Here is an 18,921-nt window from a genome sequence, read left to right on the forward strand (position 1 = left end):
TCTATGAAATTTTCTCTTAAGTCAAAATTTCCTAAAAAATTTCTTTATAGCCAAATTTCTAAGAAATTTTCTCTAAACCAAAATTTCTAAGAAATTTTTTCTAATGTCAAAATTTTTAAGAAATTTTTTGTAAAGACAAACCTTCTAAGAATTTTTCTTTGGTGACAACATTTGTAAGAAATTTTCTCTAAAGAATTCTTTCTAACAACAACATTCCTACGAATTTTCTCTAAATTCAAAATTTCTTAGAAATTTCGCTTGACGACAAAATTTCCCCTAAAAGCAAAATTTTATTTCAAAATTTAAAGTTTTGTCTAAATTTTATTTCTATCGAAAATTTTGTCAACATTTGATTTTTATAGAAATTTTTCTCAAAATTTTATTCCTATAGAAAATTTCCTCAACATTTTATTTCTATAGAAAATTTCCTCAAAATTTTATTTCTATAGAAAATTTTCCCACTATTTTATTTCTATAGAAAATTTTCCTACTATTTTATTTCTATAGAAAGTTTCAAATTTTCTAAAAAATTTTCTTAAAGATAAAATTGTTAAGAATTTTTCTCTACATACAATGTTTTCAAGAAATTTCCTCTAAAGACAAAATTTCTAAGAATTTTTCACAAAAGTTTGAAAATAAAATTTATAAAAAATTTCCTCTAAAAACAAAATTCTTTTCTCTACAGACAAAATTTCAAAGAATTTTGCTCTATCAACATTTTTTCTGTGTAATTTTCTCTAAAGTCAAAATTTCTTAAACATTTTATTTATAGACAAAATTTCTTAGAAGTTTTCTATAAACGCAAAATTTCTATGAAATTTTTTGGAAAGACAAAATTTTTAAGAATTTTTTTTCAAAAGAAAAAATTTATAAGAAATTTTTCTAACGACAAAAAATTCTTTCTAACTACAAAATTTCTACGAATTTTCTCTAAAGTCAAAATTTCTAAAAAAATCCTCTAAAGACAAAATTTTATTTCTATGAAAATTTTATTTCTATAGAAAATTTTGTCTAAGTTCAATTCTATATAACATGTCGTCTAAGTTTTATTTCTATAGAAAATTTTCTCAAAATATTATTTCCATAGAAAATTTCCTCAAAATTTTATTTCGATATTTTCTCAAAATTTTATTTCTATAGAAAATGTTTCCAAAATTTTGTTTCTATAGACAATTTCCTCTTAAGACACCAAATAACAAAAATATTCTAAGGAATTTTCTTAAAAACATAACAATTTTTTTGAAGACAAACTTTTGTTTTGTTGCCTAATACATAAAATATTTTCAAGAAATTTCCTCTAAAGACAAAATTTTTAAGAAATTTTCGCTAAAGACAATGCTTCTAACAATTTAAAAATGTAAAACGAAATTTTCCAAGAAATTTTCTTAAAGATAAATCTGTTAAGAATTTTTTTCTACATACAATGTTTTCAAGAAATTTCCTCTAAAGATAAAATTTCTAAGAATTTTTCACAAAAGACTGAAAATAAAATTTATAAAAATTTCTCTAAGGACAAAATTCTTTCCTCTACAAACAAAATTTCAAAGAATTTTGCTCTATCAACATTTTTTTTTTTTTAATTTTCTCTATAGTCGAAATTTCTTAAACATTTTATTTATAGACAAAATTTCTTAGAAGTTTTCTATTAACGCAAAATTTCTATGAAATTTTTTCTAATGGCAAAATTTTTAAGAAAATGTTTGTAAAGACAACATTTTTAAGAATTTGTTCCAAAAGGAAAAATTTATATGAAATTTTTTTAACGACAATAAAAAAATTATTTCTAACTACAAAATTTCTACGAATTTTCTCTAAAGTCAAAATTTCTAAAAAATTTCCTATAGAGACAAAATTTTATTTCTATGAAAATTCTATTAAAATTTTATTTCAAAAAATTTTTTGTCAAAATTTTATTTCTTTTAATTTTGTCAAAATTTTATTTCTATAAAAATTTTTATCAAAATTTTATTTCTAAAGAAAATTTTGTCTAAATTTAATTTTATATAAAATGGCGTCTTAGTTTTATTTCTCAAAATATTATATCCATAGAAAATTTCCTCAATATCGTATTTCATAAAAAATTTTATTTCTATAGAAAAATTTTCCAATTTTTTTCTATAGAAAATTTCCTCTAAAGACACAAAATAAAAAAAAATATTCTAAGGAATTTTCTTAAAAAAATAAAATTTGTTTGTTGCCTAATATGAAAAATTTTGTTTTTTTTTTTGTTTGTTTGTTTTTTTTTTTTTGTCTTCATTACAGGTGTTGGTTATTCCATTTTACTGCACAATTTAGTTTCATTATCCTACTATGCAGTTATTGCTTCCGTTCCTCTAGTTTATGCTGCCAATTCTTTTAATTCTGTGATACCATGGATGAGTTGTAATAACTCATGGAATACTCCAAACTGTTCAACCCATAGCACTTACGATGATTATGATGTGAGTTATTGTTATAGCCAAAACAATTTTTTCATTTCGGTAAATTTTTCTAAACTAATTTTTCTTTAGGAAGAAGAAATACATCCTCATGCATCTGAAGAATATTTCCGGCAAGTATAATTTTCCTACAATTTCCTTAAAATTTTTTTAGAGCGATTTGAAAATATAAAATATTTCAATAGATCTTTCCCCAAGTACTTGGAATACCAATAAAATTATAAAGCATACTTTTAGGAGTGATATAAAATTGGTTGACTTAATAACAGGGTGACACAAGAATTTTCAGATGCTATCGTAACAGCTTTACTTTATATATCGATCTAAATTTTAACTCTTCGTTAAAGTGACGAAGTCCGAATAAATTTCCTTTTGGAGTCTAAGTAATATAAAAGGAAAGAGTAAATACTTATATAAACCACATTAGTTCTTTATATAGGTTTACATACAGGAGTCTATATTTAATTGTGTACCGATAAGAACAATGTTTTTGAATGGTTATTGATTCACATATCAAATTTCAGCTGGATCGGATGAAATGGACCGATATAACACATCTTTGGCTCTACCCATAGTACAATAGACAGACAGACGGACAGCTACCGATCAGCATCGCGTTTTTACTTGACCAAGAATATGATTTTTTTATATGATGAAAGGGAAAGGAAAATTTCGATGTGTTACAAACGGAAATGACATATGCGATCGATTGAACGTCTACCTCGCTAATCTTACCACTGCAAGAAATTTGAGGATATCTCCCACCAAATCCTCAGCCATACTATTCACTACATGGACGTCGGAAGTACGCAGGCAGTTGGATGTCAGAGTCGACGGCGAAATAATTCCGACCACAAATTACCCCAAGATTCTCAGGGTCACATTCGACAGCCTTTTTAAGTCGTCCGCCCATGCCACGGCAATTTGTAATAAGCTCCACGGTAGAAACAAGGTCCTCAAGTCGCTTGCCGGCAGCACTTTGGGTGCGGACAAAGAAACCTTGTTGATTACATATAAAGCAATTGGCCGGTCAGTGGTAAACTATGCAGCGCCAGTGTGGACACCACAAACAAGCGACACGCAGTGGAATAACATACAGACCTGTTAGAACGCTGCCCTCAGAACTGCAACAGGATGTCTCCGCAGTACACCCCTGGATCACCTTTATGCGGAGACCAAGATCATCCCTGTGCACATTGGCGTAGCTAGACAATTTTCCTAGGGGGGGCTATAGCCCCCCTAGATAAAAATCAATAGACTGAAGTTATAGGTTCAATTAATGTTTTATTTTATAAAAAATCAGAGCTTAACAAAACTAGACAATTAATTTATAATAAAGCAACTAAAAGTAGTACCACACTTTTTCCCAGAAAAAAATTGTTGCGTAGGTAGGCCTCCCCAGAGGCCTTCCTCCTCCTTCTATGATCTAAATAATTCCTAATTGGATATTTAATTAAAATTTTAATTAAATATTTTTAGTAATATTGATTATGGTTAAAACAAACAATTTTTTGAAACTATATTTTTTATACCCTCCACCATAGGGTGATGAAATTCTGAGTCGATCTAAGAACGTCCGTCCGTCTGTCCGTTCGTCTGTGGAAATCACGCTAACTTCCGAACGAAACAAGCTATCGACTTGAAACTTGGCACAAGTAGTTGTTATTGATGTAGGTCGGATGGTATTGCAAATGGGCCATATCGGACAACGTTTACGTATAGTACCCATCCGATCCGGTTAAAATTTGGTACGTGGTGTTAGTATATGACCTCTAACACCCATGAAAAAATTGGTCCATATCGATCCATAGTTATATATAGCCCCCATACAAACCGATCCCCAGATTTTGATTGCGGATCCTCTTGGAGGAGCAAATTTCATCCAACCCGGTTGAAATTTGGTACGTGGTGTTAGTATATGGTCTCTAACATTCATGCTAAAATTGGTTCCGGGGAGCCTCTTGGAAAAGCAAATTTCTTGGAGGCGCTAATTTCCTCCGATTCGGCTGAAATTTGGTACGTTGTGTTAGTATATGGTAGCTAACAATCATGTCCATATCGGTCCATAGTTATATATAGCCCCCAGATACACCGATCCCCAGATTTCACTTCTGACTTTTTTTACGGCGTAAAAATTCATACCGGTTAAGACCTGAAGTATGTAGGTTTCCAATTTGCCGTTTTATACCCTCCATCATAGGATGGGGGGTATATTAACTTTGTCATTCCGTTTGTAATACATCGAAATATTGCTCTAAGACCCCATAAAGTATATATTCTGGGTAGTGGTGAAATTCTGAGTCGATCTGAGCATGCCCGTCCGTCCGTCCGTCCGTCTGTTGAAATCACGCTAACTTCGGAACGAAACAAGCTATCGACTTGAAACTTGGCACAAGTAGTTGTTATTGATGTAGGTCGGATGGTATTGCAAATGGGCCATATCGGTCCACTTTTACGTATAGCCCCCATATAAACGGACCCCCAAATTTGCCTTGCGGCTCCTCTAAGAGAAGCAATTTTCATCCCATCCGGCTGAAATTTGGTACATGGTGTACGTATATGATCTCTAACAACCATGCAAAAATTGGTCCACATAGGTCTATAATTATATATAGCCCTCATATAAACCGATCCCCCGATTTAGTTTGCGGAGCCTCTAAGAGAAACAAATTTCATCCGATCTGGCTGAAATTCGGTACATGGTGTTAGTATATGGTCTCTAACAACCATGGAAAAAATGGTCCACATCGGTCCATAATTATATATAGCCCCCATATAAACCGATCACCAGATTTGAACTCCGGAACCTCTTGGAAGACCAAAATTCATCTGTTTCAGTTGAAATTTGGTACGTAGTGTTAATATATGGCCTCAAATACCCTTGCAAAAATTGGTCTTAATCGGTCCATAATTATATATAGGCCCCATATAAACCGATCCCCATATTTGACCTCCGGAGCCCCTTGCAAGAGCAAAATTCATCCGATTCGGTTGAAATGTTAGTATATGGTAACCAAAAACCATGCAGCAATTGGTTCATACACCCTCAAAAAAAATCGCCTCTCTAACATATGTTCCAAACATATTTTGCAGGAAGCACATATATTATTGGATACTGCCGAAACATTAATATGTTTGTTATATGAGAAAATATTATATGTTAGGAAGCATTTTGAGCCCAAAAATATTATATGCTTGGAAGAATTTTCCCCAAAGAAGATTGTGCTCATTCCACGAAATTTTTTAGTTCTTGGCACCTTTTTCTGTAATACAAATAATTTTGAAGAAATTATTCAATTTTATAATTTTTTTAAATTTTACCTTTCGCCTGGACGGAGAATCGAACCGAGGACCATACAGTTTGTAAGCCAACACACTACCACTGAGCTACGTAGCTGTTATAGTCACCAGAAGACAATTATCGTTATAAGTTACATTTATATAGCATAGTTTGCAGCGCCCACGAGCCCATGCAAACATAACATTATTTAACAGAAACATACATGTGTTGGCAACGTGGAGCAGTGGTTAGCATGTCTGCCGTACATGCAAAGGGTCGTGGGTTCAATCCCTGCTCCGACCAAACACCAATTGTTTTTTTTTTTTAATTTACATATTTATATTTATACTATAAATTTTTATAAAGAAACTTCGAAATGTGGGTTATTAAAGATTGAGCTTTTGGATAAAATATAATTTTTTTATTGCAAAAATAACAATTTTGTAATAAAAAACGGTTTTTGGTATAAAAGTTTGATATTTTGGAAGGAATTCAAAAACTCTAACAAAGGAAGAACGTGGGGTCGAGTATAAACATTCATAAATAATTTTATAATATACACAAATTAAATAATATTTAGACTTAAATTAAATAATATTTAGACTTAAGCGTATACAATGGCCTTATCATAAAGCAGTTTCCGAAACAACATATAAGCGGTTTCACAGAAATTGCTCTCTTTCGATTCTCTCGCTGTGTTAATTTGATATCTTTCGTCAACCCTCCCGGTTTTTATCTCTATTTCTTTCTCTATACTCTCTCTCTCTCTCTCTCTGTCGCTCTCTGAATAAAATATCACAACATATATATGTTTACTCGAAATTTGTAAATTTATATATGTTTACATTCACACATATAATTTTTATGAAACATGCATGCCCCAAACATAATATATTCTAACATATTAACATATGTGTTCCAAACATTTAGTGTTAGTTTGAGAACATTACATGTTTGCACTTAAATATATTGTGTTTAAAAATTGTGCCCGAAACACATTTTGTTTATATCGAAACATATGAAAAACATATTTTTCTAACAGTGTATCAGTCCATAATTATATATAGCTCCCATATAAACCGATCCCCAGATTTGACCTCCGGTGCCTTTTGGAGAAGCAAAATTCATCCGATCTGGTTGAAATTTGGTACGTGGTGGTAGTATATGATATTTAACAACCATGCCAAAAGTGGTCCATATCAGTTCATAATCATATATAGCACCCATATAAACCGATTCCGAGATTTGGTTTTGGAGCCTCTTGAAGGAGCAAATTTCATCCGAGTCAGTTGAAATTTGGTACATTGTGCTAGTAACATATATGGCCGTTAACAACCATGCCTAACTAGGTCCATATCGGTCTATAGTTATATATAGCCCTCAGATAAATCGATCCCCAATCACACAAAAATTTGTCAATATCAATAATTGTATATAGCCCCCATATAAGACCACGTATGGACTAACTCACAATTTAGAAAACGATTTAAGATACCACAACCCAAGTAATTCGATTGTGGATGACAGTCTTTCATAGAAGTTTCTACGCAATCCATGGTGGAGGGTACATAAGATTCGGCCTGGCCGAACTTACGGCCGTATATACTTGTTTCTGAATAACATATGTACCCCGTATGGACTAACTTCCAATTTAGAAGACAATGTTAAGGAGTTTTAAGATACAAGTATTACCACAATCCAAGTAATTCCATTGTAGATGACAGTCTTTAGTAGAAGTTTTCTACCAGGGCTGTGGAGTCGGAGCCGGAGTCGGAGCCGGAGTCGGAGTCTTGGAGTCGGAGTCTGAAGATTTTGCTGGAGTCGGAGTCGGAGCCGGAGTCGTATAAATTTTGCTCGACTCCGACTCCGGCGAAACAAAATTTGCAAAATACTTCATATCAATAAAATTGTAACAAAAGAAATATTTTGACAAATTAGATTCGATTGGTGTTTTTAATCGAACAACGAAAAACAAAGTACTGAATTTCAGGCCATTCAAATTGTATTTATACGGGAGAAATTTCACGGTGATTAATTTTTAACCCTATATATACTCTTGATAAAGGCACAATTTAAGGCAATTGTAGAACCTAACGTTCTGAATTTTTGGCAGGCATGTTGAGTTCAAAGATTGGTCATACTGAACAATTTTGTGATATAGCACCTACATAAAAACCCATCTCCGATTTGCTTTAAGAAATCTGATTAGCCCGACATTTTGATTTTTGTATATTTTTATACCCACCACCATAGAATGGTGACGGGGGTATAATAAGTTAGTCATTCCGTGTGTGACACATTGAAATATCGATTTCCGACTATATAAAGTATATATATTCTTGATCAGGGAGAAATTCTAAGACGATATAACCAAGTCCGTCTGTCTATTGTAATCACGCTACAGCCTTCTATAATGAAGCAATCGTGCTGAAATTTTGCATAAACTCGTCTTTTCTCTGCAGCCAGGTCAAGTCCGAAGATGGGATATATCGGTCCAGGTTTTGATATAGTCCCCATATAAACCGACCTCCCGATTTGGGGTCTTGGGCTTATAAAAACCGTAGCTTTTATCCAATTTGCCTGAAATTTGAAATTTAGAGGTATTTTAGAACCATAAAGAGGTGCGCCAAAAATGGTGAGTATCGGTCCATGTTTTCGTATAGCCCCCATATAGACCGATCTCTAGATTTTATTACATGGTCTTTAGAATCCGTAGTTTTTATCCAATTTGAAATCTAGAGGTATTTTAGGACCATAAAGAGGTATACCAAAAATGGTGAGTATCGGTTCATGTTTTGGTATGGCACCCATATAGACCGATCTCCCGGTTTCACTTCTCGGGCTTCTAGAATCCGTAGTTTTTATCCAATTTGCACTAAATTTGAAATCTAGAATTATTTTACGAAGAGGTGCGCCGAAAATGGAGAGTATCGGTCAATGTTTTAGTATAGGCCCATATAGACCGATCTCCCGATTTTACTTTTTGGACTTGTCCAATTTGCCTGAAATTTTATTTTGCCGTAGTTTTTATCCAATTGTCCTGAAATTTTAAATCTAAAAATGTTTTAGGACCGTAAATAGGTGTGCTAAAAATGGTAATTATCGGTCCATGTTTTAGTATAGCACCCTTAAGACCGATCTATCGATTTAACTCCGTGGGTTTCTAGAAACCGTAGTTTTTATCGGATTTGCCTGAAATTGTATTGTAGACTCACAAAAACGTGTATCGGATATAGTTTTTATCGGCCCGTATGGTAATACCTCCATATAGACCAATTTCACTTCTTGAGTGTATAAAAGGCGCACTGATCATGAAAATTGCTTGAAACTAAATGTAAAATTTCCAGATTTTACTTCTCGTAATCATTTAAATAATGGGGGTGAAAATCTATAGATTTTAGATCTCCAATCAAGACGTTATTTCATCATTTGCTTGCACACTTACAAGATATGTTAATGATTCCTCTAAAACTCAAACAAAAATGATTCTTATAAATCTAAAATCTGATATAGTCTTCAAAGGTAAAATCTTTAAATTTACTTTCGGGAAGTGTACTAATTGAACGGTTCTGCTTGGGAGAATATCTGTCATCAAACCCCCCTGAAATTTTAAAGGAAACTATAATATTTGATTCATGGTGGTGGGTATTTAAGATTCGGCCCGGCCGAACTTACTGCTGTAAATACTTGTTCTTTTTTATATAGATTTATTTTTTTATAAAATGCCTACATAGACCAATACCAAGATTTTTACTTCTTAAACATCTGGAAGCTTAAATATTTTTTTGAAATTTTGTGTTTTTATAAATTCATATTCTGCACTCAAAAAAAGTGAACTCTCTATTTCACTAAAGCCAATTTAACTTTGTTTTAGTTCATGGAATTATTATATATGGAGAAAGTTTCGTTTACAATAATAATTTTTTGCGTACGTTAGTTAAATGAACTAAAAAACGGAAAAAATTATACACAAATGAAGTAAAAAGTTTAACTAAATTCGAACTTCTCACCAAATAGTTCATTATTTCTTAAAATTTGTAAATTTTACTACAAATTCGTTCCTCATGAACTTCGTATGTCATTAACGACATTCTTGCAATTTTGAACTCCATTTTTTTTTTCAAACTACAAAATTTTCTTTAACAAGTGGAAAAAAATAATTATGTCTAATAAATTTTCTTGAATTTGTCGAAAAATATTGACTTATTTTTTTGATATCGGCGTGATGTCAGCGTTTGTAATACTGTTTAGTTAAAATTTTCTAAAAATATTAAAAAATTTCTAAAATTAACTAAACGTTTTCTTCCTGGTGGGTTCACTGTTTTTTTCAGTGTGGAGATTGTTGTTATCTACCCATACTTTGATGTGGTCTCTATATAGTCTTGTGTCGTATTTTAATTTATTGTCCTGAAATTAAAATTTAGAGTTCTTTACATTCCTAAAATGCTGAGATTTGTCGTCGAGTCATATCAAAAATTAAAATTAGAGTTCTTTTGGACATATAAACACATAGGGCAACATAGAATACTTATATTGGTCTATTTTTGGAACACTACACCTTAAAATTACAATACTGTTAAAATGATATTTAGGTACACCACCTGGAGTCGACTCCGGAGTCGGAGTCGGAGTCGAGGCTTATAAGAAATGCTGGAGTCGGAGTCGGAGCCGGAGTCGAGCAAAATTGACTCGACTCCACAGCCCTGTTTTCTACGCAATCCATGGTGGAGGGTAAATATGATTCGGTCTGGCCGAACTTACATCCGTATAGACTTGTTTTAGTGTATCAAAGTATTTTATTTGATACTTGCATAGAAAAATATCTCCCATTGTTAAAAAACTTGTTCTTAATATTCTCCCAAAAACTTTTATTTTTCGCAGATATATCATACGTTCAGATGACAGCTCCACAAATCCATTATCGATCTCATGGCCAATTCTAGGTGGCATCATTGGAGTATGGTTACTAACATTAGCAATAATTTTAAAACGAGTAACATTCGTAAGTTTCCTCTTTGGACTCTCAACAAAACGACAATCATACTCACCATTTTCCCATTCTCTCCCCTTTTAAGATAGGAAAATTTTTACGATGTACAAGTTTGCTATTGATGACACTCTTTGTTGCGATATTTGTGCATTTATTGCTGTACGTTCAGATTTCATGGGTAACAATGGTGGATTATATGGAGCCCATGTTACCAAATAGACATGAAGCCATTATGGCTGGTATTAAGGCAGCTGTTCTAATGCCAATCTGGCTATTGGGACCAGGATGTGGTAGTGTTCTAACATTGGCCAGTCATAATCGTTTTCGTCAGGATACCGAGAAACAAATGTACTGGGTTGCCATCACGTTCATGATTATAACACAAATGGGTTCGTTATGCACCCGCATAGCTTTGGATCATTTTGAAGGTAATTCTATATAACTATAGATGGTTATTTTTGTAACATTTTTTTTTTTCGTTTATTTTCAGATCATGTAGCTCTTCTACATGTAGATGTCGACGAGGAACACAATATGAGATTTATTTATATTTGTTTTGCCTATCTATTTAGCAGCTTTAATAGTCTACCAAATTTTTGGACATTTTTATTTTTCTTTATGCTCTTCTTAGCAGAGCTTTCAGCTGTGGTAAGTTATACAGAGCTTCCTATTCTATGTTTTGTTGAAACTATTTCAGTAATTTTTTCACTTTACAGATTGTTCAAATGATGACCGTGTTGCGAGCTCTTTTCGATGAGTTCGAATCTTTGCGCAGAATGAAGTCACGAGTTACAATTGCTCTCAGTATAATAATGTTGCTGCTGTCCGTATATTTCTGTACAAAGGTAAGATTATACATGATGAAAAAATTAACAAATATTTTTGAAAATTTAAAGAACAACTTTTGTAAAAATCAACTGTAAAAAATAGCAAGCAATGTACACGCAAAGAATTTTATTAGTAGAAACAACAGAAAAGTCTGCTAAAACAGTAAAAGGTTTGCTGAAAGAAGTCACTGTTGTCTGCCATTTTTTAACCCAGTTTTTTGCTAAAACCTGTAGTAGAACAACAAACAAATCAAACAAAATTTATTAAGAAAATGTTTTGTACTTGCTGAAAACTCAGAAGTTTTCTTAAATTAAGACATACACATCAAGAAGAGATTTATTTTCTGATGTATGAAATTTTAGAAAAAAAAAACGAAGTTTTCTTTAAAGGCAACTAAAATATATTAAAAATAATTCTACCAACGTTTGTCATAAATTCATTAAAGAAAATACTTTATAATATAGAAAATAGATTTCTTTGGTCATAATTTCGTTCCGGAGGAAAGTAGTTTTTCTTTGGGTGTAACAACAAAAGTATTTTCTTGGGATTTGGATGGAATTAAGCTTCTAATCGATCAACGACGCATAGTTTACACTGAAAGAAATATTGACCTAATATGGAAGAATATGCCATCTAAATTTCAGTACACGAAATCTAAGTACAAATAATCTTTGTTTGTTTTTTTTTATACCCTCCATCATAGGATGGGGGTATATTAACTTTGTCATTCCGTTTGTAACACATCGAAATATTGCTCTAAGACGCCATAAAGTATATATATTCTGGGTCGTGGTGAAATTCTGAGTCGATCTAAGCCTGTCCGTCCGTCCGTCTGTTGAAATCACGCTAACTTCCGAACGAAACAAGCTATCGACTTGAAACTTGGTACAAGTAGTTGTTATCGATGTAGGTCGGATGGTATTGAAAATGGGCCATATCGGTCCACCTTTACGTATAGCCCCCATATAAAGGGACCCTCAGATTTGGCTTGTGGAGCCTCTAACAGAAGCATATTTCATCCGATCCGGATGAAATTTGGTATATGATGTTTGTATATGGTCTCTAACAACCATGCAAAAATTGGTCCACATCGGTCCATAATTATATATAGCCCCCATATAAACCGATCCCCAGATTTGGCTTGCGGAGCCTAAAAGAGAAGCAAATTTCATCCGATCCGCCTGAAATTTGGTATATGGTGTTTGTATATGGTCTTTAACAACCATGCAAAAATTGGTCCACATCGGTATATAATTATATATAGACCCCATATAAACCGATCTCCAGATTTGGCTTGCGAAGCCTCAAAGAGAAGCAAATTGCATCCGATCTGGTTGTAATTTGGAACATGGTGTTAGTATATGATCTTTAACAACCGTGCCACAATTGTTCCATATCGGTCCATAATTATATATAGCCCCCATATAAAACGTTCTCCAGATTTGACCTCCGGAGCCTCTTGGAGGAGCAAAATTCATCCGATCCGGTTAAAATTAGGAACGTGGTGTTAGTATTTATATGGTTTATATGGGGTCTATACGGACCAATTTTTGCATGGCCATTAGAGATCATATACTAACATCATGCACCAAATTTCAGCCGGATCGGATGAAATTTGTTTCTCTTAGAGGCTCTGCAAGCCAAATCGGGGGATCGGTTTATATGGGGGCTATATATAATTATGGACCGATGTGGACCAATTTTTGCATGGTTGTTAGAAACCATATACTAAACCATGTACCAAATTTCAGCCGGATCGGATGAAATTTATTTCTCTTAGAGGCTCCCCAAGCCAAATCGGGGGATCGGTTTATATGGGGGCTATATATAATAATCAACCGATATGAACCAATTTTTGCATGGTTGTTAGAGACCATATACTAACACCATGTACCAAATTTTAGCCGGATCGGAAATTTGCTTCTCTTAGAGGCAACGCAAGCCAAATTTTGGGGTCCGTTTATATGGGGGCTATATGCAATACCATCCGACCTACATGAATAACAACTACTTGTTCCAAGTTTCAAGTCGAGAGCGGATTTCGTTCGGAAGTTAGCGTGATTTCAACAGACGGACGGACGGACATGCTCTGAATTTCACCACGACCCAGAATATACATATATATATATACTTTATGGGATCTTAGAGCAATATTTCGATGTGTTACATGACAAAGTTATTATACCTCCCATCCTATGGTGGAGGGTATAAAAATCTGTTAAAATCGTAGGTCTTCCATGTAAGGCAATTTTACTTTAAAGTGAAGAAAAACACATTTAAAGAAATCGTCTTCAAATCAATTAATTTATTGAATCTCTTGATTAAAGGTAAAAAAGCTTCAAATATAGGCTAAGACTTATTTGGAGGTTTTCCATCTTTGGTTTAAAGTGTTTTTGAAATCTAGAGAACGATTTGTTACTTTCATTGCTTTTCTTTACTAATATATTGCAAAAAGTGAATGAAAATTCGAAAAATATGATCTGTATCCTATTTTTAATTTTATTGCTCATAGATTTAAAGCTAGATAGATACCTAAAAAATATCGTTATTTTAAAGAAGCCGCATCGTTTGCTCGGAATTAATACAAAAATCCTTAAGGATGGTTAAAAAACTTTTGATACAAGTAAACTTTTTTGAGTTTATATAATGCGTACCAATTTTCAACCTGATCGGATAAAATTTGCTCCTCCAAGAGGCTTCGAAAATCAAAGCTATACGTAAAGTGGTGCGATATGGTCCATTTGCAATACCATCCGAACAAACAGACGGACATCGCTCGATCGACTCAGATTTTACCACGACCCAGAATATACATACTTTATGGGGTTCCGATGTGTTCGGAATGATAAAGTTAGTATACCCCCATCCTATGGTGAAATGCCTTATAAAAGGATCTATACTTGATTTTGGACCTATAGAGTTAGTATGACTTTAATATTGAGTCCATTACTAAACAAGTAAGTAAAGTAGAACGTCGAGCGGGGCCGACTATATCATACCCTAAATCACCCTTACTGAATTAGTAATCATAAGCATTTGTGGGGTAACATTGATATAGGTATGGGAAATAAACCGCAGTTGCATATTTAAGAAAATTAAGAGGTACATGTTTATGGGTGCTTTGTCTCAAACTGACTACACGCAAAAAAATAATTCTTTCCTCCCAAACGAAATTTTAGACAAACAAAGTTCGTTTCTCATTTGCTTTTCGTTGAAAGGAAGTGCATTTGGAAGAAAAGTATATACTTTTTGTGATAAACGTTTATTCTTTTCCAGGATGTAAAAACAATTTCATAAAGACTAACTCAAAAAAATTTTTTTCTGGCTAATTGCATTTTCCCTCACATCTTTCTTACTTCCACGAAGTTTTTTAGTTCTTAGCACCTTTTTCTGTAATACCAACAATGTAGAAGAAATTATACGATTTTATAAATTTTTAAAATTTTTTTACCTTTTGCCTGGACGGAGAATCGAACCGCGGACCATGCACTTTGTAAGCCAACACACTAATGTACCTGTTATGGTCATCAATAGATAAATATCCATATAAGTTATATTTATATAGCATAGCTTGCGGCGCCCACGAACCGAATAAACAAAGTTTATTTAACAGAAACAAACATTTAGTTTGGCACCGTGGAGCAATGGTTGCTACGTCCGACTTGCATGCCAAGGGTCGTGGGTTCGATCCCCGCTTCGACCAAAGTTTTTGTTTGTTTTTTTTTTTACATATATTCCAGATATGTTCGGAAGATTCCGAAAAAATGTTCAACATTACATTGTAGTATATTAAATTTTGAACTGTAAACTGTGTCTTATTAAAGACCTAAAGTCGGAAAAGAACAGTGTTTGATATAAACGAAATGGACTGTGTTGTTGTTTCAAAAATAACTTTTTTTATTGAAAAAATAAAAATTTTGTAACAAACAAATTTTTTTGGTGAAAAAAGTTTAAAATTTTCGAAGCAATTCAAAAAACTCTAACAAAACAAAAACGTTTTCGGTACACGTTTTCCAAACGTTTTTTTTTTCTTTGCGTGTATAGCTCATAGTCAGTGTTGCCAGGGAAAATGTTCGGTTTACTCTACAAGGAAAAAAAAAGTTCCCTACTTTCCCATACATTCCCAAACAATTTTTCCTACAATATTTTCGTTAAATTAAAAAAAAATAACAAAACTAAAATGGTTCTAAGTACTTTATTATCTTAAAACATGAAAATGCGACGTATAAAACCAAGAAAATAAATTTGTATTACCACCACGGTTGCCACGGTAGAATTCTACCAAAAATAGTATTTTTTGTTTTGTTAAATCTCTATAGAAATAAAATTTTGGAAAAAGTTTCTATAAAAAAATTTTTTTGAGAAATTTTTTTATAGAAATAAAATTTTGAGAAAAAATTCCATAGAAATAAAATTATGAGAAAATTTTTTATAGAAATAATATTTTGAAAAAAAAATTCTATAGAAATACAATTTGGACAAAAATTTCTATAGAAATAAAATGTTGACAAAATTTTATACAGGAATAAAGTTTTGACAACAATTTCTATAGAAATATTAGTTTGGTAGATTTGTAGCAATTTGAGGTAATCTTCAAATTTTGTTAGATTTTTTTTGGCACGAGTAGTAACTGTTGTTACCACACATTGTTAAAAATCAAGCCCTGCCGGCTTCTAATTTCCTCCTCTAGAGCCACAAAAATGTAAAAATTATTACAAATTGTGTTGAGTGAAAATTTCCTTACATTGTGGCCCTACGTCCCTACAAGCGCTAAATATTAGAAAACCCCTACATATAGGGAATTTCACCTACTTCTAGCAACACTGGCTGTAGTTGATATTGCACCTACGGGGTTAGTATGCCACTAATATTAAGCCCATTATTAAAAAAGAGAAAATCGCTCAATTAGTGTGGGTAATAATTCCAAATTTTTAAAAATCGAGCAATATTCTTATGGAAGAGCTACAAGTACGTATAAATACGATCAGCTAGTACATCAAAATTTTAAATTTGAGTAACATTGGTTAATAAATAAAAGTACTATGGCCAAATTTGGGAAAATCGAGCGATGCATATATATGGAAGCTATATGTAAATCTGAACCAATTTGCATAATATTTTGCGGGTTTGATTAATACCACAAAAGGTTACCTTGAGCAAAATTTGAGTAAAATCCTTTATGAAATGAGGCCTCTATGGTCAAACATAAGGTTATTAGGGTCAAATTTTTCAAAATCGGGCGTTACATATATGGGAGCTATATCTACATCTGAACCGATTTCGATGAAATGTTGCACATACCGTTAATACTATAGAGGACTGGATCGAGTCAACTTTGAGTAAGATCGGATAATAAATAAGGGTTCTATGGCCAAATCGGGCTATATATGGGAGCTATATCTCAATCTGAACCGATTTCGATGATTTTTTACACATATAGTTAGTGCTATAAAAGATTACATTTAGCCAACTTTGAGTAAGATCGGTTGATAAATAAGGGTTTTATGGCTAAATTAAGAAAATCGGGCGGTACATATATATATGTGAGCTATAGCTAAATCTGAACCGATTTCGATGATTTTTGCACATATAGTTAGTGCTATAGAAGATTACATTTAGCTAACTTTGAGTAAGATCGATTGATGTGAGCTATATCTAAAACTGAACCGATTTCGATGAAATTTTGCAGAATTGAACGATGGTGAAATAGATTACTTTCTGTCAAATTTGACGACGATTGTTTTGTAAAGAAGCGCAACCCAATTTGTCGTACTCGGGCCACATATACATATATACGTGAGTTATATCTCAAATTTATCCGTTTTTTTTCTAACTTCAATACTTAATCTAGTAATAATTGCGACCGGAATCTTGCGAACAACAAATACATGGACAGACGGACGGACACCAAGGGCTAGATCGACTCGAGAACACGGTTCACAAAGTTGGTAGATAATGGTAGATTTGTTACTGTTGGTAGACTGGTAGAATTCTTGATGTTTTGGTAGATTTTGCAAAATATTCCTCTCCAACTAAGAGGTACTTCACAAACTTTTATATAAAAAATTTTCTACATAAATAAAATTTTGACAAAAATGTCTATAGAAATAAAACTTTGACAAAATTTTCTATAGAAATTAAATTTTGACAAAATTTTCTATATAAATAACATTTTGATGAAAATTTTCCACAGAAATACAATTTTGACAATATTTTCTATAGAAATAAAATTTTTACCAAATTTTCTATAAAAATAATATTTTGAAAAAATTTTCTATAGAAATAAAGATTTCTTAGAAATATTATTTTAAAAAATATGTTTTTGGTAAAAATGTTCTATAGGAATACAATTAAAAAAAAAAAAACATTCTATGGAAATAAAACTTTGACAAAACTTTCTATAGAAATAAAATTTTGTATAAAAATAAATTTTTGATAAAATATTCTATAGAAATAAAATTTTGACAAAATTGTCTATAGAAATAATATTTTGACAAAATTTTCTATGGCAATAAAATTTTAACAAAATTGTTGTATAACAATAAAATTTTTGACAACATTTTCTATAAAAATAAATTTTTTACAACATTTTCTATAAAAATAAATTTTTTGCAACATCTTCTATAGATATAAAATATTTACAAAAATTTCTATATAAATAAACAAATGTTGACAAAATTTTTTATAAAAATAAAAGCCTGAGAAAAATTTATAGAAATAAAATTTTTCAAAATAAGATTTTTTTTATTTAGTAGTTTTTTAGTAAAATTTTCTACAAATTTTGGTAGATTAGAAATAAAATTTTCTATAGAAATAAATTTTTGATAAAATCTTCTTTAGAAATTAAATTTTGAGAAAACTGTATAAAAATAATATTTTGACAAAATTTTCTATAGAAATAAAGATTTCTTAGAAAGAAAAGTTTAACAAAATAATTTTTTGGTAAAAATGTTCTATAGGAATAAAATTAAAAAAAAATTCTTTGGAAATAAAATGTTGACAAAATTTTGTATAGAAATAAAATTTTGACAAAATTTTGTATAAAAATAAATTTTTAATAAAATCTTCTATAGAAATAATATTTTGACAAAATTTTCAATGAAAATAAAATTTTAACACAATTTTTGTGTAGAAACAAAATTTTGACAACATTTTCTATAAAAATAAAATTTTTGACATTTTCAAACAAAAAATTCTATAGAAATAAAAAAATTTTGACAAAATTTTTTATAGAAATAAAAGGTTGAAAAAAATGTATAGAAATAAAATTTTGCAAAATAATTTTTTTTTATTTAGTAGTTTTTTTGGTAAAATTTAGTAATAAAATTTTCTATAGAAATACATTTTTGATAAAATGTTCTTTAGAAATAAAATTTTGAGAAAAC

General features: G+C 31.5%; 1 protein-coding gene across 6 annotated transcripts in view; it reads left to right on the forward strand.

Moving 5' to 3' along the window:
* LOC142226561 (sodium- and chloride-dependent glycine transporter 1) overlaps positions 1-18,921 on the forward strand; it is a 64,557-nt gene that overhangs the window by 42,397 nt on the left and 3,239 nt on the right. For all 6 annotated transcript variants that reach the window (XM_075296639.1, XM_075296635.1, XM_075296638.1 and 3 more), the window contains exons 4-9: positions 2,263-2,441; positions 2,511-2,551; positions 10,600-10,720; positions 10,794-11,136; positions 11,199-11,356; positions 11,425-11,553. In XM_075296639.1, coding sequence (XP_075152754.1) covers positions 2,263-2,441; positions 2,511-2,551; positions 10,600-10,720; positions 10,794-11,136; positions 11,199-11,356; positions 11,425-11,553 — 971 coding nt within the window. The remainder of the gene's footprint in view (positions 1-2,262; positions 2,442-2,510; positions 2,552-10,599; positions 10,721-10,793; positions 11,137-11,198; positions 11,357-11,424; positions 11,554-18,921) is intronic.

The sequence above is a fragment of the Haematobia irritans genome, chromosome 2 (assembly GCF_050003625.1).
Source record: "Haematobia irritans isolate KBUSLIRL chromosome 2, ASM5000362v1, whole genome shotgun sequence".
In the NCBI taxonomy this organism is placed as follows: domain Eukaryota; kingdom Metazoa; phylum Arthropoda; class Insecta; order Diptera; family Muscidae; genus Haematobia; species Haematobia irritans.